This window comes from Mus caroli, chromosome 7 (assembly GCF_900094665.2).
Source record: "Mus caroli chromosome 7, CAROLI_EIJ_v1.1, whole genome shotgun sequence".
Taxonomy (NCBI): domain Eukaryota; kingdom Metazoa; phylum Chordata; class Mammalia; order Rodentia; family Muridae; genus Mus; species Mus caroli.
In genome coordinates this window covers 18315388-18336262 of record NC_034576.1, presented here as the reverse complement: position 1 = coordinate 18336262, position 20875 = coordinate 18315388, and the positions used below count along the sequence as shown (strand labels likewise).

General features: G+C 50.6%; 1 protein-coding gene across 2 annotated transcripts in view; it reads right to left on the bottom strand.

Moving 5' to 3' along the window:
• The window catches only part of Sympk (symplekin), a 30203-nt gene that overhangs the window by 3826 nt on the left and 5502 nt on the right, over window positions 1–20875 (bottom strand). For both annotated transcript variants that reach the window (XM_021169219.1, XM_021169220.2), the window contains exons 4-22: window positions 20536–20589; window positions 20380–20453; window positions 16857–16983; window positions 15305–15554; window positions 14540–14710; window positions 13270–13509; window positions 11136–11290; window positions 10632–10782; window positions 8357–8561; window positions 7557–7707; window positions 5741–5976; window positions 5237–5318; window positions 4989–5102; window positions 4081–4228; window positions 3284–3444; window positions 2381–2489; window positions 1999–2099; window positions 1499–1589; window positions 750–851 (exon numbers count right to left, since the gene is read on the bottom strand). In XM_021169219.1, the coding sequence (XP_021024878.1) occupies window positions 750–851; window positions 1499–1589; window positions 1999–2099; window positions 2381–2489; window positions 3284–3444; window positions 4081–4228; window positions 4989–5102; window positions 5237–5318; window positions 5741–5976; window positions 7557–7707; window positions 8357–8561; window positions 10632–10782; window positions 11136–11290; window positions 13270–13509; window positions 14540–14710; window positions 15305–15554; window positions 16857–16983; window positions 20380–20453; window positions 20536–20589 (2722 nt within the window). The remainder of the gene's footprint in view (window positions 1–749; window positions 852–1498; window positions 1590–1998; window positions 2100–2380; window positions 2490–3283; window positions 3445–4080; window positions 4229–4988; window positions 5103–5236; window positions 5319–5740; window positions 5977–7556; window positions 7708–8356; window positions 8562–10631; window positions 10783–11135; window positions 11291–13269; window positions 13510–14539; window positions 14711–15304; window positions 15555–16856; window positions 16984–20379; window positions 20454–20535; window positions 20590–20875) is intronic.

Below are 20875 nucleotides of genomic sequence, written 5' to 3'. Positions count from 1 at the left end.
TCCTCTGCCTGTCTTCACAAGCCCGCTATCAGGGCTGCTGAGGAAGGCTAGGGAAGTGGTCCCTGAAGAAGCCACTTCAGGCAGAACAAGGAAGGTAGGGACAGAGAAGAAGCTACCCTAAAGTCAGCAGAGAGGTTAAATGACAGGATGACAGGCAGGGCCCTCCTGGGACAGAGCTGATTCTGGCCCAAGTCTCTAGAGGAGGAAAGAAAGAGGGAAATGATGGTTTCCTCCCAGGGGAGGCTCGTGAGCAGAGCCCTTCTTGGTTTGGCTCTAGTTTGGCTCAGACTGTGTGACCCTGGCAACTGATTTAGCTTCTGTGAATTTTGTGCCCTATCTAGAGCATACTTACCAGGAGATGTGGGTGGCAGGGTTTGTGGCATGAAGGGAGAGCCTGGCTGGGAGGGGATGCCTGGGCAGAGGAAGCCTGCCAGAGCATCACCAAGCCCCAACTACGGACGTCTCTGACGCCTCAGCTCAGGCCTGCCATCTGCTCGTCTGCAGAAGCCCTGTGCCTCCGTGGGCCCTGCTTCCTGAGTTCCTCGGGGTAGGTAGGAAGAGGGATGTCCTGTACTCCCAAGGACTACCTGGTGCCCAGGCAGGCACATGTGTGTATGTGTTATGGGTGGAGACCGGGAAGGGACAGGTCAGGCGTCAGGCCATAGGCTTTGATGCAGTAGAACCATGTGGGTGACTGAGGCCCTGCCTGTCTGTGGGAGCTGGGTCCTGGGGAAACAGGGGTGCCTCACCTTTGATGATGGACTTCATGTCACACTTCACAGAGTCAATATTGTGCAATGCAATCAGCAGCTCTCCTGGATTCAGGGGGGACAGGGCCGAGTTCCCCTCACCTGAAATGAGTGGCAATAGGGGGAAAGGAGACAGGACAGGGGCCTCAGCAAAGAGCTGGGTCTCAGGCCAGCTCTGGGTAAATACAAATGAGGTACCCTCTTGCTTCTTGGGCTGGGGACAGGAGACTGAATGAAGTGGTTGCAAGTCTTCACCACCTTTTTAGAGCTTCCTTGCTGTGGCCCCTCTGTCCCCTCAGTGCACTGGGCTGTGCACCCAAAAGGCAGGGAAGGCCCACCAGCCTAGGACTAACTCTACATAAGCACATGAACTTGGTAGCTACAAGCTGGGTTAGGACAGGGCAGGGCAGGGCAGGGCCAGGCCAGGGTCTCACTGAACAATAAAGTGGCTTGAACTTTGTGCTGTGTTGGGACAGAGTAGAAAAAAAGGCATTTAGCAGAGGTGGCCTCCTGCTGTAGGAGGGGAGACCCAATGTGCCATGAAGCCACATTCCCTGCTATTATGTCCGTATGTGACCACAGGGACCAGGGATGAGGAAGTCATATACATCTCTGGCTATTTTTCCACCTCAAATACTTTTCTTTGTTTCTCACCATGGTGGACAACAGAGACTCTGGTCTCTAAGGCCGTTCCCATGAGAGCCCCAGTGCAGCTGGGAGGTAAGTTGGAGAGGAGGGAGGGCACCTACCGTGCTGGGTGCCTAGCAGGCGGTTGAAGACTTCCTTCACCACAATGGGGTTGAGTTTGATGAGCTTGGGCAGCGCCTGGATCACCTCTTTCTAAGGGAGTGGGGGACGAGAGTGATGATGGGCTAGGTGGCCCCACATCCACCCACTTCACAGCGGACTCTAAGTGTCATGACACTTAGTCCCCCTCTCCCCAAAGCTGTTGGCTACTTCTGGTGGATAGTGTCATCCCATTCACACCCACATGGGGATGAACCATCCTTGGCTCCAAAATTTACCAGGGACATAAGCTGGGGTGTTACCCATAGGACAGGAACTATAGTATGTGTGTGTGTGTATGTATATAATACACACACACACAGAGCCACACCCCACTGTGACACTTGAACAGTGACTGAGGAGGCTGAGATGGGTCTGGGGACCTACTCCAAAACTAGGTGTGCAATTCCAGCCCATTTGCCATGAAGTGGGCTGACCACCTGTCCCTCTCCTCCTTCCCTACCTTCTCCAACCCATTGAGCACGGGGATGAGGAAGCGCACATCAGGCAGCCGTTTGTGGTACAGGTCTCGGACCCGCTTCACCAGTTCTGGGGATGGTGGCACTTTAGGGAAGACAGAGAAAAGCTGAGTTGAGATGACAGGGAGGGCAGGGGAGATAAGCACCGATTAGGGGACAGAGTTAAGTTTGTGGGAGGGGCAGGACAGTCCTAAAGCAGAATCCCCAGCCTCTCCTTCCCTAAATGGAGCTCATAGATTTTCACTACAGAGTGAGGCCCAAGGACAGAAGAACTCGAGGGGCACAGGCACTAGAGACACAGCAGCTCTAGCCCCTACAGGGCAAGAGCAGGTGGGATAGATGGTAGAAGGCAGGGCCCCCAGGTACCTTTGTCGGTGAGGCTGTGCAGGCAGCGGGTGACCAGCGTCTCTGCCCCCTTGGGACAGTTTTCTACCAGCAGCAGCAGCTCTGGAGAGTTCATGCCCATCCCTCGGATCTAGATGCAGAGGTGAGCAAGACCAGCTTAGGATGAGGATTTCAAGAGGCTGCAGAAGTTGGGGTGGTTAAGGTTACTGGGCTCCCGGTCTCTCCTACTGTCAGCCTAGAGCCTTGATATGCCCTACCATCTCACACCTCCCATGCCCAGCCTCCTGCAACCACTGTCACTCCGTTGTGGCTGAGGGCACAGGCACGTGCTTCCGTGAACAGGAAGCATGCTGGCTGCTGCCCTTGGCATCTCCATCTGTGGAGCCGAGGCACTGCTGAGTGAGCGAACTTGCCTAGCACTTCTCATCCCAGGAAGAACCCGACCCTGCCCTTCTCCAGGTGTACTGAAAATTTCCACAATAAAGATGTCACAAGGGCAGGAGGACTCTAATGAGATCCGCTCAAAAACAAAGCAAAGTTGGGGACAGAACTGACATGTCAAACTCAGAGTTCTAAACCCAGAAGCAAACAGGGCACCCATCTGAACGGCATCTCAGGCGGTGACCCTGTGGCTCAGGACCTTTGGTAACAGCATGAGGACAGTCCAGCAGAAATCAAAACAGAAGCTCAGATGCTAATGTGGCCACTGCCTGAGGGAGTGGGCTGCACCCCCACATGTCAGGGCAGCGAGATCAACAGCAGAACATGAAGCTAGGTGTGTCCACTTCACGTTCTGTACCTGAGCAGCCCTATGCCTCCTTACATGTTGAAGAATATAAGGACCACCCACAGGCTAAAGCCATGAATCCAGAGGAACAGCTAAAATTGGGAATCATTTTTGCCCAAGTGGGCCAGGAGCCTCACCGGCTGCTCAATGACCCTCAGCACTGTCCGCTTGATGTCAGCGATGGCTTCAGTGTACACGGCTGCCAGCTCATGGATCAGCTTGTGGTTCTGAGGCAGGAGAGCCAGATACAGATACAAACACTGCTTCACTGTTTCCTCTGTCCAGGGTGCGGCCACCTCTGACAGGACAGGACAGGATGGAGCCATGTATCAACAGAAGCCTCTATTCCCTTCCCAAAGCCCTATCCCCAGTGTCTGTGCTTCTCAGTGAAGTCAGTGGGAAGAAGAGAGTAGGTGCAGTCAGGGTAGGACGTCCTCCCGCCACCAAGCCCTAAGGAAGCTAGGTCATTCTACTGTGCGAAGCTAACCCTGCATCCTCCGAGTCCTGTCACGACTGACTACAGCCTCAACATAAACAATGGCTATCTGTCAGGCACAAGGGCCAGCCCAGCTACCTGTAGTCCTGCTACCCTCCATGCCAGTCCCTATATACTTCAGCAGAAAGACCCTCACTGCTGACCCTTGGTGCCACCATATCTCCACTACAGGGAAACACCTCTGTTCACATCCTCCCTGGACCTCACACCTCTCTTGGGAGGGGCTTTCATCATCCCTGCTGAACCTTCTGTCTGTTTGGCAGGATCTGGGACTATGCTAAGGGACTTGGCCTGAGATGGCCCTGGAACCCACAGGTTGCTCTCCTGGTGCTCTAGTTTCCTACCCCTGCAGTCCCTTGTCTGTCACCCGGCAGCTATTCTAGTAGAGTGGCTGGAGTGGGTGGGGCTCGACACAGATCAGATGAACCTGCATCAAACCTGTGTCCTTGTCGGCTCCAAACAGCACTGAGGGTGGGTTGGGGTGGACCAGGAGCTGCAGGTAGTTGAGGGCAAATTTCTCCACATATTCTCGAAGCTGCTCCTTCTCATACATTCGCTTAATGAAGAGCAAGGCCTGGGAGCGCACCTGAGGGCAGGCAGGATGGGTGAGAAGGAAGTGGGCAATGGGATCATGATAACGGAGGGGCTGCTGGGGAGAAGCTCAGCCTGAGGCCCAGGACAGCAGCGCCCTGTATCCCAAGCTGCGGCTGCTGCACTTCTCAATCCCATCTTGCTACTCCCTCCTTGCTTGCTCCTCATTCCTCAAGAGTGACTTTCCCTGCCAAGTGGCCTTGGCTTTGGAACTTGGCAAGACAGGCAGCCCAGTGCCTGGAAGACATGTCACTGGCCAAGCTTCATTTCACTCAGACACCATCTGCTGGGAGCCACAGGGGCAGAGTCTGGTCTGAAACACGAGTTTGTACCAAATGACAGCACAGGGCCAGGGCCAGAGGTGCTGTGCTAATGGTACGATGACTGAACCTGAGCCACCAGGAGGCTGGTGACAGGGTACAGTAGGGACAGGTCTCACCTAGAACACAGCTACTGTATGTTACAGTAACACACATCTCCTCCTCCAGGAAGCTTCTTGAACCCCATCCCTAGTCGACTCAGTGCCCTACCTGGCCACTGCATACTGTGACATTACCTCGCCTGTGGTCACATGGGCTCCTCTACTAGCTGCTGCCCAGGTTACAGGTCAGCAACATGAGTGAGAACAGAGGAAGTGGGCATGGCATCCTCTGACAGCATATATACACACTTTGTCACACCATGGCAAATGAAATGAAAACAAGAGTTTGAAGAAAAAGGAAAGCCAAGCTGGCCAGCTACAGACACAAGCTCACCCTGTCCTTCTCGTGAGAGCTGAGGTCAAGAAGAACATGCAGATACTGGAACTGGCGAGAAGGGCGCTTGAAGATCAGGTCTCCAAGTGTCGACATACCCAGGTAGGCACGACTCTGCAGAGGGGGGGCGATGCTCAGGCTGCTGTGCCATCTTACTCTTGTCCTGCTCCCTCTCTCAAACCATGTCCCCAGGACCTTTATGCCACATCTGCCTCCATGTCTAGATGACAGAGCAGCAGCCAGCTCACCTCATCCTCACAGTACTTCCGTATCACCTCCAAGGCACTCTCAGTGATCAGTGGGGCCTCCAAAACCACCTTGGTAAAGATCCTGCCCAAGAAAGACCAGGTCTTGCAAGGCAGCCACATGTTGTGGCCCCAAGCTCACACCAGCTTCCCTGACCCTGGGGCCCAGCTTTAGACAGATTAGAGTCTGGTGCCTGAAAGCTGCTGACTGGCAGACAGAGCGCAGGTGCGCCCTCTCTGACACTCTCTTCCTTTTGCTAGAGCAGGGATGCAACTAAGGGCTCCATGCCAGGGTGGTGCTCACCACTGAGCCACTGTCCCATCCCTGGGGACTCTCAGTACACATGGGAATAAGAAGCCCAGAGGGTGACAGGTCACTCAGAGCATTAGCAGAGTCTGCACACAGTTCACAGAGAGGGACATGGAGAGGGCAAGCTTGGGTGGCACCAAGGAGAAAAGAGAAATGAGACACAGAAGGGGACATCGGGCTTATGGCCAACCCCTTACCCATCTTTCTGGTCTGGTTTCTCTTGTAGTCCAGAGAGCAGGCAGATGAGGCAGTCCTCATATTTGTCCAGAGTGCCTGAGGCCCCGGCTGCCAGGTAGGCATTATATTCCTGGTAGAGCCAGGCAAAAGCCAGGTCCAGACGGGCCCGGACATCTTCCAGGATAAAGGACAGCACCTCTGCCTTGAATCCAGAGTCGAACTGTGTTACGAGGCTGGCCAGGATCTTGATGCGCACCTAGAAGTAAGAAGGTGAACACGTGTGGCAGTGTGGCTGGCCACTGGGGTAGACTTCAATCGTGCCTTGCACTCCTGCAGCCAGGGTCAGGAATGCCCAGTGCAAACACCATACAAATTGGGTACAGTGGCTAACATCTATAATCCCAGTACCCAGAGCACTCAAGTTGAAGGCCAGCCTGGTGAGACATTCTCTCAAAACAACCAAATCAATCAATGAATCATCAGTCAACCAACCAATCAAGGGAGGCAGCATGAAGAAGCATAAGCATAGCAGTCTCACATCATGTGTCAGTGGACAAAGAAGAAACAAAAAATCAGTATCAGCAAGCCACCCCAGGCTCCTAGGTAAGGAGGCAGTAAGTAACCAGGCACTTCACTGCATAGGGAAAGGCTCGAGAAGACTCTCTTTTGCCACCTGTAGGCATGAAGAGAATGTGATGAAAACCAAGAGAGAAAGACTACACGGTATCTTTAACACCCAGAACATTCTTGTGGAACTGGACATAAAACCCAGGCCCTACTCATGCTGGTACAGAGACTACAGTGTCCACACACAACAACAAGTAAATGTTTAAAATGTAATAAAAAGCTTGGAATGAGCCGGGCGTGGTGGCGCATGCCTTTAATCCCAGCACTTGGGAGGCAGAGGCAGGCGGATTTCTGAGTTCGAGGCCGGCCTGGTCTACANAGTGAGTTCCAGGACAGCCAGGGCTATACAGAGAAACCCTGTCTCGAAAAACCAAAAAAAAAAAAAAAAAAAGCTTGGAATGACAGCACATGCCTTTAGTCCTAGCACTTGGGAGGCAGAAGTAGGCAGATCTGAGTTCAAGGTCAGACTGGTCTACAGAGTGAGTCCTAAGACTGTTAAGGCTACACAGAAAAGCTCTGCTTCAAAGAACCAGCACAACAAAACAAAACATCAGAAAATAAAGGTTGGAGAGACGGCTCAGTGGTTAAGATCACTTCAGTTTGGTTTCTAACACCCACATGGTGGCTCACATTCCCTGTAACTTCAGTAGGGGACCTGACATCCTCTTCCGGCCTCTCTGCATACACACAGTGCACATAAACTCATGCAGGCCACACACATATACATAAATTAATCAAATAGACACATTTAAAAAAATAAAGCAGGGCTGGAGAGATGGCTCAGCAGTTAAGATCACAGACTGCTCTTTCAGAGTTCAATTCCCAGCCACCACATGGTGGCTCACAACCATCTGTAATAGAATCTGATGCCCTCTTCTGGTGTGTCTGAAGACAGCTACAGTGTACTCATATATGAGTAATAAATAATGTAACAAATTAAATAAATATAATTAATAAATAAATCTTTAAAAATAAAATAAAATAAAGCAAATAAAATAAAGCAAAATAAAATAAAGCAAAACCCTTGAAGGCAGGGATATCTGAAATCAGAGCCGCCCTCAGTACAATCCTGTCTGTGTAGGTCCTACTGCCTAGAAGGCCGTAGCTCTGATTTTGCAGTGGGTGGAGTCAAGCCTGGAGGAGCTCGGAGCAGCTGAGCTAAGGGCTAGTACCACAGGAACTTTTCCCTAGGCTGAGTGAGGAGCATACCTGGGCTGCCCCACTGCAGGCTACAGCCTTCTCAGCCCTCAGGATCCGCTTCACAGCTCCTAGCTTCATGGCTTCCACCTGGGCATCTGTCAGGGGCTTCAGCACATCGCTCAGACGGAAGATCTTCTTGCGCCCACCTGCACCTGCCAGCCTACATGAGGGCAGGGACAAGGAAGGCATGTTTTCGACAGCCCAGTCAGCCTGGTGGTTCCCGCTCTGGAACTGGGACACGGAGACACACAGCCCCCTCCACACCTCTGAACTCCGAGAGAGGCTCAGTGGGCTGGGAGATCAGACTCAGGAAGAAATTGTGATTATTTCTGCCATGGAGTGTGTCTCCCTGTGAGAACAGGCCAGGACCAGAAGGGGCTCAGGTAGAGAAGAGTAAGCAGAAAGATCCTGAACAGGGCTTGTAGTATATGGGCTGCAGACGGAATGGGGAGCAGAGCAAGAGACAGAAAGGAAGCAAGTAACATTCAAGTGACGCTCAGATGTTAACCCCATCTGATTTCATGATAAAAGTGATGGGGAAATGAAGATGGTAATGCTAACTAAACAGGAGCCCCTACTGCACGTCAGGAAGCTGACTAACTGCCTCACTGCCACTATGGCTGTGCCTCCCGATTCTCTTAGTGTCTCTACCACCATTCTCCGAAGTTAGGACAGAAAAAGGTGTGGCTGCAGAAAGCCATCAAAGCTTGGTGGTTCCTGCACTGACTTTGAGGCAGAGGAAAAGCTGGTCCAGCCCTCAGCCTGCCTTACATTCACAGGGCCCACATGCCAGCTACAAGAGGACTCACCGTGGCTGCGTGACAGGGATGATGGGTTCTGGCCTCCTCTTGGCCTGGGGTACCTCCTCCTCCAAGGGAGACATGGTGCTCTGAGAGCCTACCACAGAGATGGCCTGGCCCTGCACCGACAGGCGCCGCTTGATCAGGACGCTCTCTGGCTTTACCACCTTCTCCTCCTTGGGCTCCTCCTTGCACTGTTTCGTCTGTTCCACACCTGAATGGAGGCAGTCACAGGGCCCACCATATCAGCACCATCACCTGACCCCAGGCTCTGCTGTACACGCACAGCACCTACTGCACTATGTAGCCCACCTAACAAATGATCCACGGATGGAGCCAAACTACTTCATTCCAGAGGCACAGCCGTTGTCACAGCCTCAAGGTATGTATCACAGGCAGGTTCTCTTAATGTCTGTGTGGCATGCATGAGTGTGCTTGTGCGGTGTGTGTGCTGGTGTGCTAGACTACATACACACATGGAAGGCAGACTTGTATCTTCACTTCTCTATTTATTTGTTTGTTTATTTTTTCTTTTGAGGCAGGGTTTCTCTGTGTAGACCAGGCTGGCCTTGAACACAGAAATCCGACTGCCTCTGCCTCCTAAAGTGCGCCACCACTGCAGGGCTCACTTTATTTATTTATTTATTTATTTTTAAAGATTTATTTATTGATTATATGTAAGTACACTGTAGCTGTCTTCAGACACTCCAGAAGAGGGAGCCAGATCTCGTTACAGATGGTTATGAGCCACCATGTGGTTGCTGGGATTTGAACTCTGGACCTTCGGAAGAGCAGTCGGGTGCTCTTACCCACTGAGCCATCTCACCAGCCCTCACTTTATTTTTTAATGAGACAAGAGTATCACTGGGTAACCCTGGTTGGCCTGGACTCGATGTGTGTGCTCCCACCCTGCCCTGTTTTCTTTTTTTACATTTTATTTATGTGTTGTGCGTGTATGTGTGTACAGAGGTCAGAGGCCCCTTTTGTGGAGTTGGTTCTTTCTAATGGGTCCCAGGGACTAAAAACTCAGGTCTTTGGGAGAGGCAGCAAGTACCTTTACCAGCTGAGGGCCATTTAGCCAGACCCACATTACTTTCTAAAACAGATTATCCATGGAACCCAGAGCTGGCTGTTTCAGCAAGACTGGTTGACCAGGAAAATCCCCAGAACCTACACGTGCCTGCCCTATCCAATGCTGTGGTTACAGGTGCACATCACCTTGGCTTCTCTATGGACATTACAGACTGGAACACACGTCCTCATGGTTACATCTTATTTATCTGTATGGGGATACACATGCATATGCCAGGGCGCATGTGTGCAGTTTTCTCCTTCCAGGGATCACACTTTGGGTTTGACAGCAAACACGTTCACCCCTGAGCTGTCTCACTGGCCCATTTGAGGTTTGCAGGTCAGGGTCTCATGCACCGCAGGCTGTCCTCAAACTCATTATGCATCCAAGGATGACCCTGACCCTCTGACTTCCTACCGCTGCCTCCTGGGATGACAGGCGTATGCCACTGAGGCATGCTAATTATAAACAGTCTTTAGCAGCAGAGGGCATGTGACTTGACAACAGGCTCAGGGGAAAACCTGAGTGCATCAAAGACCCATACGTAGCCACTGCTCAGAGCAGCTATGTCTGAACCAGGGCTGGCAAAATGGCTCAGTGGATAAAGGAGCCTGAGTTCAAGCTTTGGGACCCACACCAAGGTGGAAGGAGAGAGCAAGCCTTGTGAAGCTCACAGCCATGTTGGCACTGCAGTTGTGCATGCGCCACTCACGGGTCATAGTTATACTTCAAGACCATGCGGTGCTGAGAGCAGCTCACACCTGTAATCGCAGCACTCATGAGGCTAGGCCAGCACAGGCTGTAGAGCAAGACCCTGTCTTATGGAAGACCAAAGCCTGGGCTTGAGAGATGGCTCAGTGATGAAGGGCATGTGCTGCTCTTGCAGAGGGCTTGAGCTACATTCCCAGCACCCACAACCTCTTGTAATTCTTCCATCTGCAAGGAAACTGACACCCTCTCTTTATGTGACAAAACGTTCTGATGAAAGAGGGACAGACTCCAAAGCTCAAAGGCTCAGAAACGTGATACAAGTCAGCCCGGACTCAAGGTAAGGTCAGTTGAATTTCAAAGCCCAGGACCTGAAGACACCAAGTACTCTGCATAATGACAAACCCAAGACAGGTGACACCTTAGATGGCACATGACCATCTCCACAGCTTTCCCAGTAAGTAGTTTGCCACCACAGCATGGCCCAGTTCAGCACAAACTCACCAGGACCCAGTCCCGCAGCTGTCATCTGTGTGGCCATGAGTCGAGCCAGGTGCTTGATCTGGGCTTCAGTGCCTGCTGACTCCACAGGGGTGTAGATGGCTTGGAAGGAGGCAGGCATGGTCTCAGGCAGGTACACCATGCTGATGAGGACCTGTGGATGCCCAGGAAGGAGAACCTTAGCTAGCTCATCCTTACAATAGCACAGGAGATGCAGCAGAAACTGAGGTCGGGGCTGGGGCTGCTCTTCTTGCTCTAGCTTTCTAGGGAGCCAATGACTGTCACACTGTCACCTGGGAGAGTCCCCAGCCCCAAGAACAAAGTAAGTGTATGGGAAGTGGCATATTGAGAATAAATAGCCTCTAGAAGGATGGTGATCGAGAAAAGGTGCATCTAAGGGTAGGAGGGAACCCCTGGCTGATGCTACAGAGGCAGCCATAGTGTAGGGTAGGCAGAGAAAACACTGGGATCAGGCCTCCGGTCCCTGGATGACTTCACCCTCCTCACCAGATTGGCCACATTGTCAGGTGTCAGCAGAGGCTGCAAGAACTCAGCAGTGATGTCCGTGTCTGACTGGCCTGAGATCTGGGCTGAAGCCTTTGACGTCCCTGATGGGCCAGGCTCCAAGTCTTTGTCCTCATCGTCTTCTCCCAAGTTGGGCTCTGAGAGGGGAGGGGAATCAGAGGCTGGCTCCCAGCCTGCAGCAGGACCTGTGCTCAGGAAGCTCTAGCAAGTCACTGCAAGGAGCAGCCACATAGCAGCCAAGGACCTAGGTTGAAAAGTGCCACAGGTCTCCAGGCAGCAACAACTCTTTCCCGTTCTCAGTTCTCACTAGGGACATGGCAAAAATTCAAAAACCTCTCACTGATCCCATTAGGTTCCAGGACAATGATATCATCGATACATCCCATACTGAAGATTGGTGGAACGCAGAGGCTCGCACTCATCAGGCAGGTGCCCCAGTGGGAGACAGTTCTGCTGTTACTGCAGGAGGCAGAGGCAGGCAGATCTCTGTGAGTCTGAGGCCAGCCTGGTCTACAGAATGAATCACAGGACAGCCAGGGCTACATAGAATCTTAAAAAAACAAAAAAAGTATTTAAAAATAAACAGGGCTGGAGGATGGCTCAGAGGTTAAGAGCACTAGCTGTTCTTCCAGAGGTCCTGAGTTTAATTCCCAGCAACCACATGGTGGCTCACAACCATCTGTAATGGGATCTGATGCCCTGTTCTGGTGTGTCTGAAGACAGCTACAGTGTACTTATACACATGAAATAAATAATTCTTAGAAAAAATAAAATCTTTTAAAAAAGAAAATTGATTTTAGACCAACTCCAAACACAGAAATCCTTTAGGGAGATGTCCCTTTGAGTGCTCTATGGTTAGATGTGTAGAGTCGTCCTACAGCAGGGACACATTACAGAGCGCTTAGCCTCCATTACAAAGAGCTGGGACAGGGGTAGATTTAGATTAGCCTTTAAAAAAAAATACCCAAATAGTAGTTCACAACCATCTGCAATTCCAGTTCCAGGGGATTCAATGCCCTTTTGTGTCTTCTAAAGATACCAAGTATACATGTGATAAACATACATATGTATGCAGGCAGAATATCACTCATAAAATAAAATGAATCTAAAGAAAAAATTAAAATAAAAAGATGTAGGGTTAGTGACATATTTCAGTAGGGAAAGGTACTTTCTGCACAAACCTGAAACCTCAAAAACAAAACAACCCGCCCAAGAATTTCAGAAATGGGGTGTATGTGAGTGCGTGTGTGTGTGTGTGTGTGTGTGTATATACATATATGTACACACACACACATATATATGCACACACACATATATATCTATATCACACACGCACATATAATTTCATTTATTCTATGAGTGGTCTGCTGCACCTATATCTACATGACAGAAGAGGGCATCAGATCCCATTACAGATGGTTGTGAGCCACCATGTGGTTGTTGGGAACTGAACTCAGGACCTCTGGAAGAGCAGCCAGTGCTCTTAACCCTGAGCCATCTCACTAGTCCCCAGAAATGTTCTATAAACAAACACAGATGACATTTTAAAAGCCTATTGGTACTTAGGCAGCTATGGCCCATACTACTGTTAAATACCACAGAAGTCACTTCAAAGCTGGGGTGGTGACACACGCCTGCCATCCCCACACTGGGAGGCTGAACTAAGGCTGTGACTATGTCTCCACAAAAACCAAAAATGGTAAGAATTACAAAGTTAAAAAAGAAAAATCCAATTTTACATATATACGTACATGTACACGCACACGCACACACACACACTGAGTAAAGGATAAGTGCCTTCTACACATGTGTATAACAGAAATGAAACCTTGAAAGGCAGGACACACTCAGCCATCACTCATTCCTTTCTTTAAGGTTTAGATAAATCCTAATTGGCTACACACACCTCCCAGCAGTCCAGAGGTGGAGGCAGAAAGACCAAGGTCATTTGCTCCTAGACTATTCTCAAGCATTTACTAACTGTATTATATACCACAGTTATTTTACTTAACCATGCTTACTGAAGCACACTGTAATGTATATTAAAGCAACGTGACAGAGACAGTTTAAGAAAGCCACTAGCTACCACAAGCCCAGGCCTTATGCCCCAGCTCACCCAGCTTCATCTTCTTGAGCGTGGAATCTGTATCGTCCCGGGGCCGCTTGCGGGAGTCCTTGCTGCTAGGCATGTTTCGGGCGATCTCAGCCTGGGGCGTGCCCAGATCCACCAGCAGGGTGGTGATCTGGGCCTGGAACTCCAAGGAGGCAGGGTGCTTCAGCACGCTCAGCAAGTGCAGCTTAAGGTTCTTCCGCACACTGCTCACCTGGGACTTGGCCAGCGTTGGGGGCAGGTTGGCTGTGAGGACAGAGGCAGGAGCTCAGGGCTGTGGACAGTTCTCAATACTCAGCCCCAAATTTGGGTGGGGTGTTTGCTGACATACCCTGGGAAGTTCCTAGGCTCCCAGAAGAACTCACAGGACTTGTAGCCTTCCTCCTCTCAAGCTAAGATTAAAATCCCAAGAGACCTCTACCACATTAGTCCTTTTAGGTGCAAGAAAACCTAAATGTTATTTCTCTGCACACCACACCTCAGGTCTCAGATCAGCAGTTATGTGCTAACCCTGGAGAGAGAGCTGTAACTGCTACCTTTTCCACAAGCCGCTCAACTGCTGCCACAGCTCAGCCCAATCCTCCTGCCACTGACATGACCAGCCCAGTCTCAGTGACCTCGGTGAACAAGCTGTCCCTGCCCCACATGGAAAGAGGCCTCTAACTTGGCCTTTGCAGTACCCAGCACCCACTCCTCAGCTAGCGCCACTCTTTCCCCTGAGGGAACCACCCTGCCTTCATCCTCTGTCCAAGTGTGCAAGAGCCTGGGGCCAATGAGAACACTGTGTTTCCCTGGCCACTGTGATTGGTTCAGCAGAAGGCCCACAGTGTCTGCTCAGCCAATCATAAACAATGAGCATCAGCATTTGACTTTTGCTGGAATGATGGGGTAAGAGTCGCACACTCTCCCTCTGTTGCTAAGTGGATAGGATGGGAGCCTTGGGCTCTGGGGCCATCTTTACTGCTTCAGCAAACAGCCAGAAAACAAAGCCAACACAAGAGTCCAGAGATGGAGAGACTAGATCCATGACAGCATTCACTCATGTCTCAACACCAGACTCTTTGGAGTCCTATGCAGGTTCTAATGTGAGAATTATCACCAGCCTCCTTTCCTGAGGGATCAGGCTGTGTCGGGATCCTGTGGGACCAGCATCCCGAGCTAGCTTTGCAGTACCCACACTACAACTTTATCTAACGTGGAGCTCACAGTGAGCAGAGTTTAACAGTTTCTTAGGAATCAGCAAGCAGGCCAGGACAGTGTGGGGCACCCAACCTACCATGCAGAGTCTCATAGGCCTGGATCACCTCAGACATGAACATGGGTCTCTGGCGGGCGATGTTGGCAAGGGAGCCGAGCGCTGTGGTCAGGTTGATGGAGGAGATGGCGGGGTGCACCATGAACTTCAGCAGCTGCTCCAGAGCTGCCTTGCCTTCTTCCCATAGGACATCTAATGAGGTAAGAGAGGAGCAGTCACGGGGGCCCTTCTGTCAACCTGACTGGATGCAGACTCACACACACAGCCCACAGGCCCTGGGACAGCACTGTTCTCAGTCTAGTCCTCCAGAGTCAGCACCTAACACTTTGAATGTGAAGTCACTGACTCACATTATAGGAAATTAAGTAAACTACACTCCATCTGTATCTACACTGTATCTACAGGCAACAGCATTGTGGGATGCTGCCTGGCATGTTTTTTTTAAAGACAGGGTCTTATTATGTAAGCTGGGCTGGCCTCGAACTCATGATCATCCTGCCTCCACCCAAGTGCTGGGGTTTTCAGGCTTATAATGCCCAGTGTATGCAGGGCTGGGGAAATTCTGGGGCTTTACGGCAGGCAAGCACTTTACCAATTCATCTATACAGCCCAGGCCTGTAATCTCACCCAACTTGGAAGGTTCAGGTCAGAGGGTCTAAAGTTCAAGTACTCTTAGCTACCCAAGGGATACATGAAACTGTCTGAAACAAAACAGAAAAAGGGCAGGTGGGAAGACAGGGCTGAGAGGAGGGCTGGTGACTGCACACAGGGCACTACCGCACTCACTGTACTGGATGTAGGGGTGGTCTCGAGGAATGCGGTCCAGACTGATGTCGTGCTCCTGGCGTCGTGGGACCTCTGAGTCAGCCATGCGGGGTGACAGGGTGACAATGAGGCCCTCCACAAACTTGATGGCATGTGTACGGATGCCATCGTTGTCAGAATCCAGAAGCAGGATGATTTCCCCAGCCATGGAGGACACCATGTCCCAGCAGGCCTCCTGGAGATCACTGATGACCCGAGACTTCACCATCCACTTCGAAAGACCAGAAGTAGGGACAGACAGACAAGACAACACATCAACTGTCAGGAGACTCTGCCCCAACCTGCGGACTGAATGATGATGCGCACGTTCACTTGATTAAACCAACAGCTATGCTCAGTGCTGGGTGAGGCTAGGACAAGGGTGCCTAAGACGCTGGGGTAGTCACCTCAGGCTGGAGAGATAGCTCAGCAGCTAAAGACTAGCTGCTCTTCCAGAGAGCCCAGGTTGGATTCCCATACCTATACAGCAGCTCTTAATTTTCTATAACCGTAGCTCTACAGCTGATGCTCTCTTCTGGCCTCCACAGGCTTTGCACTCACACTGCAGAATACGTGCAAGCAAAACACTCATATACATTTAAAAAAAAAAAAGGCAGTGATTAACGGGCTTTCACTTGCTAACAGTGAATGACCTCACTGTGATGACCAATGACCTCATTCCATGTCAAACAGCAGTCGAGGAAGACTCGTGAGCCCTTACCACTTTAAGATATGTTTATGTGTATGGGTGTTTTATCTATGCCTATCTGTGCAACACCTGTACATAGTTCAGGTCAGAGGAGGTCAAAAGAGGGCATTAGATATCCTGAGACTGGCATTATAGATGGTTCTGAGACATCATGTGAGTGGTGGAAAGTGAACCTGGGTTCCCCCTTCCAACAGCTCAGCCATCTCTAAAGATTCATGATCTTTTTTTAAAAAAAAATTGCTATTATTTTTTGAGACAGAGTCTTCCAAGGTAGCCCAAAGTGGCCTTGAACTCTCTCTGCCTCAGCCTCCTACATGCTGGGGTGATATGCACGGGGTGAGCAACCCATGCCTGGCTGAGGTGAGGTCTATGTCCCTCACTGGGCTAGGAGCTCTGTGAAGGCTACTAGAGTCCTAGTCCTGAATGTCCCCTGCATCACCTGGCAAAGGACTTGAGAATAGAAATTCTCAGGGAATGTTTGTTGAATGCATAAATGAGTGTACCCAGAAGACAACAGTAGATGCTTTGACTACTCTCAGGACAGCAAACCTCACTTGTGACAAGCTTGCACTAGCCAGGACTGGCAGTACAAGCCAAAATGCAGCTAAGGGAAGAGGCACAGACAGGGAGAGAGAAATTCAAGGTTTCCCTGGACAACTCAGATGGACCATGGCTCAAGACAAGCACAAAATGGGGCTTGAGTATAGCTCAGAAGAGCAGTGCCAGCCTAATATATGCCCAGCCCTAACCTCAGCAGCCGGCAACAAACCAAACCCAACTCTGATGAGGCTTTAACTGTTTTTGGAAGGCCCAGCTGGTCCTCACCTGCAGGGCTACCTTGTAGAGCTGGGTCATGGTGAGGATGGCCTTCTTAACCACGTTCACATTTTCATCCCGCAATAGCATGTTGAGGTTGGCGATCAGTTTTAGCAGCAGCTCAATGTCCCGCTTGCTGGGGGTGGGGTGGGGGTGGGGGGTAGAGAAGGGATCTGGTCATGTGGGCCCGAGGTAGGAGGTGGGGTCACAGGGCCCACAAATCAAGAAACTGAGGTGGAGGCATGAGATTCTTTGTCACCAGTACATACAGTAGTGGGGGCTGATGCTGATGCCTCCCTACATCGTGGAGCAGCCCTCAGCCCCTGGTACCATCTACATGAGTGACAGCCAGCGACCATCAGAGTGTGACCAGAGACAGTCTCCGTTCCAGCCCCAGCCTGGCCTCTATCTACTACCTAGGTAGCTAAGGAGAACCTTGCACTCCAGGTCCTCCTGTCTCCACACACTGTGTGCTAGGATTTACATGTGTGCAGCACTGTGCAGATTTACACGGTGCTGGGGATGGAGCCACACGGCCTAAGCCACACACCCAGCTCTGTGCCGGCCTCACCTTACTTGCAGGAACACCTACTGCAGAGGTAGTAAAAACAGCCACAAGGACATCAAGGGCTTGGCAAAAGGACTTAGGTTTTTTTTTTTGGTTTTTCGAGACAGGGTTTCTCTGTGTAGCCCTGGCTGTCCCGGAACTCACTCTGTAGACCAGGCTGGCCTCGAACTTAGAAATCCGCCTGCCTCTGCCTCACAAGTGCTGGGATTAAAGGCATGCGCCACCTCCTTTTGCCCGGTTAGCAAAAGGACTTAGTAAAAACACCGAGGGTTGTTTACTCCAGCCTGGAGCTTCCACAGTAGGGACCCTTCTGTAGCACTGAGAACTGAAAGGGTCCCTTTAGTTGCCAGAAAGCATGTAAGGCCTCCAATGATGTCTGGTTGAGGAACAAAGGCCAGCCCAGAACTCAGCACATTAATGGGATTTTTTCACAACATAAAATTCTAATCCTATTCTAAACATCAGTTGCACCATTTAAAAAATATGAAACATTATGCTGGGTGGTGGTGACGCGCACACACACACACACACACACCTTTAATCCCAGCACTCAGGAGGCAGAGGCATAGGCAGAGGCAGAGGCAGAGGCAGAGGCAGGCAGATCTCTGAGTTGAAGGCTAGCCTGGTCTACCGAACAAGTTCCAGGACAGCCAAACCTGTTGGAAAAACAAAACTACTAAACAAAAAATATCCAAAACAGGAGCTGAAGAGATGGCACAGTGGTCAGGAGCACTGGCTGCAAGCCTAAGCTACATGAGACACTGTCTCAAACAGACAAACTTGACTGTGAGATGCCAGAAGGCAGGGCAGTAGACTTTGCTCCACACTGTGTATTCGTATACTGGGATGTATTTGCTACACACACTATTGTTTTGTGAACCCAGAAAATTTAGCACAGCCGGGTATGGGGACACATGTTACAATCCCAGCCCTGGGAAGACTGAGACCAGGGAGTGTGAGGTGTGTGTGTGTGTTTGTACTGCTCCAAGTTCAAGGTCATAGTGGGAACCTGTCTCTGTCCATTTTCCCAGTAAAGCAGCAACTGTGACTATGTGCACACTGGGGTCAGACATACAGGATAAAATATCCTAGGTTAACCAAGTCAACTCAGGAAAATCCACTTGATCCTCCAAGCCTACTTTCTCTATTAAACAAATCAAGAAATGCCTCAAAGCTTTGTGCTGCCCCCTAGGAGGAACAACAATACGAACTAACCAGTATCTCCAGAGCTCCCTGGGACTAACCCACCAACCAAAGAAAACACATGGTGCGACTCATGGCTCTAGCTGCATATGTAGCAGAGGATGGCCTAGTTGGTCAGCAATGGGAGGAGAGGCCCTTGGTCCTGTGAAGGCTCTTATGCCCCAGTATAGGGGAATGCCAGGGCCAGGAAGCAGGAGTGAGTGGGTTGGTGAGTAGGGGGAGGGGGATAGGGGATTTTTGGAGGGGAAACTAGGAAAGGGGATAACATTTGAAATGTAAATAAAGAAAATATCTAATAAAAACAATTTAAAAACATGCCTTGCCGGGCATGGTGGCACATGCCTTTAGTCCCAGCACTCAGGAGGCAGACGCAGGCGGATTTCTGAGTTCGAGGCCAGCCTGGTCGGCAAAGTGAGTTCCAGGACAGCCAGGGCTACACAGAGAAACCCTGTCTCAAAAAACCAAAAAAAAACAAAAAAAAAAAAAAAAAAAATGCCTTGTACTGAAGGCTAAACAACAGAGCAATCAGGACTCAAGCTCCCGGCTGGCTAGGAGGATAACAAAGAGCAGTTTTATCTCCTCCCCTCACAGAGCCAAAAATGAGGAGAAAGTGAGCTGTCTCCCAAGTCTCAGCCAGGGTGACTAACTGGCACATCTGAGGCTGCTGAGATCACAGGCAAGGACAGCGAGCCTGGATTAGATGCCTTTGCTTGTTCAACATCACTATTAGAACCAACCTTGTTTAAGGCAGACACCAGGACAAGGAGCCAGCAAGACACAGAGGCCTGCTGTGAGGCTGACATTCTCTTGTGGAGAATTCCCCCGGAATTTCAAGGAGTGCACAACAGCACAAAGGGCAGGAGCCAAAGTCAATGCTCAGGAAGAGTCATCTCAGCTACCCTGCAGAAGTGACGGAATGGCCAAGTGGGGTCACAGATCAAGCAGAAGCAGACTAGCTATAAAGGCCTCTGGTGTTTTGTGAGGAGCAGAAGAACAGATAAAGGACCAGAGGGAGAAGGGGTCAGGCGAGTGCTCAGAAAGATCCCATGATCTCTCAGCAGCAGATCATCTAGCTATGTGACAAACAGGTGAGGGCTGTGATTTCCCCCAGGAAGACAGATGCTTAAGAACTGGAGAGATGGCTCAGCGGGTAAGGGCACTGACTGCTCTTCTAAAGGTCCTGAGTTCAATTCCCAGCAACCACATGGTGGCTCACAACCACCCATAATGAGATCTGACTCCCTCTTCTGGTGCATCTGAAGACAGCTACAGTGAACTTATGTGTAATATTCCAGGAATTGTGGGCAAAACTCTTGTTCCAGAAACAAGGAGGCAAAGACAAGAGGACCAAAAATTCATCATCTGCTACAGAGTGGGCTCCAGGATAGTCTGAGCCACATCAGACTTTGTCTAAAAGCAAAACAAAAATTAGACTGATTAGTCACTTTAAAACAGTAAGGGGGCATGAGGGGTGAAGTGGGCTAGAGAGATGACTTAGCAGTTAAGAAATGCATACTGCTCTGGAAGACACTCTGAGCTCAATCCCCAGTACCCACGTCATGTCAGCCCAGTGGAGAGAAAGAAGCCTTGCAGTCAGCGGCTGAGAAACGCGAGCTGCTGCCTGTATTCTCAAGGAAGACTGCCCCCCTCTAAGAAGTATTGGCTGGGCGCATTCAGGGCTGCAATTCCATTGGGTGTATGCTGGGGAAATCTGGAGGACACAAGCCATGACAACTAGGCACCTCTAATGATGCCCCATACCATGCCTCCTCAATGAAGCCAATGACAAACTTGCGCACTTCAATTGATTTGTCTGCTTGGAAAGCGATGATCTCCTGTAACGTCAGAGGAAGATGGATCAGGGCACATCGGGGAGTGTCACCTTCCCTTCACCTTATCCCCAGGCTGGTCACTCACATCCAGGAAGTTGTCAAGCAGGGTGGGGTCCTTGTTGATGATCAGCTCTTGGACCTGAGTTGAAGAAAGGAGGAACAGACATAAACCCAGGCCCCAAAGGCAGGTGTGGTGGTTCTCATAATTCCAGTACAAGGCAGGCTGAGGCAGGACTGTCATGCTCTCAAGGCCGTCTAGACTATGGACTTTATCTAAAACACTAAAAATAAGGGCTAGCAAGATGGCTCAGAGGGTAAAAGACACTTGCCACTCCCACTTGAAGAACTGAATAGCATCTCTGGGAGCCACTTGGTGTAAAGTTGTCCTCTGACCTCAATGTGCCTGTCCAGCTCTACAGGACACA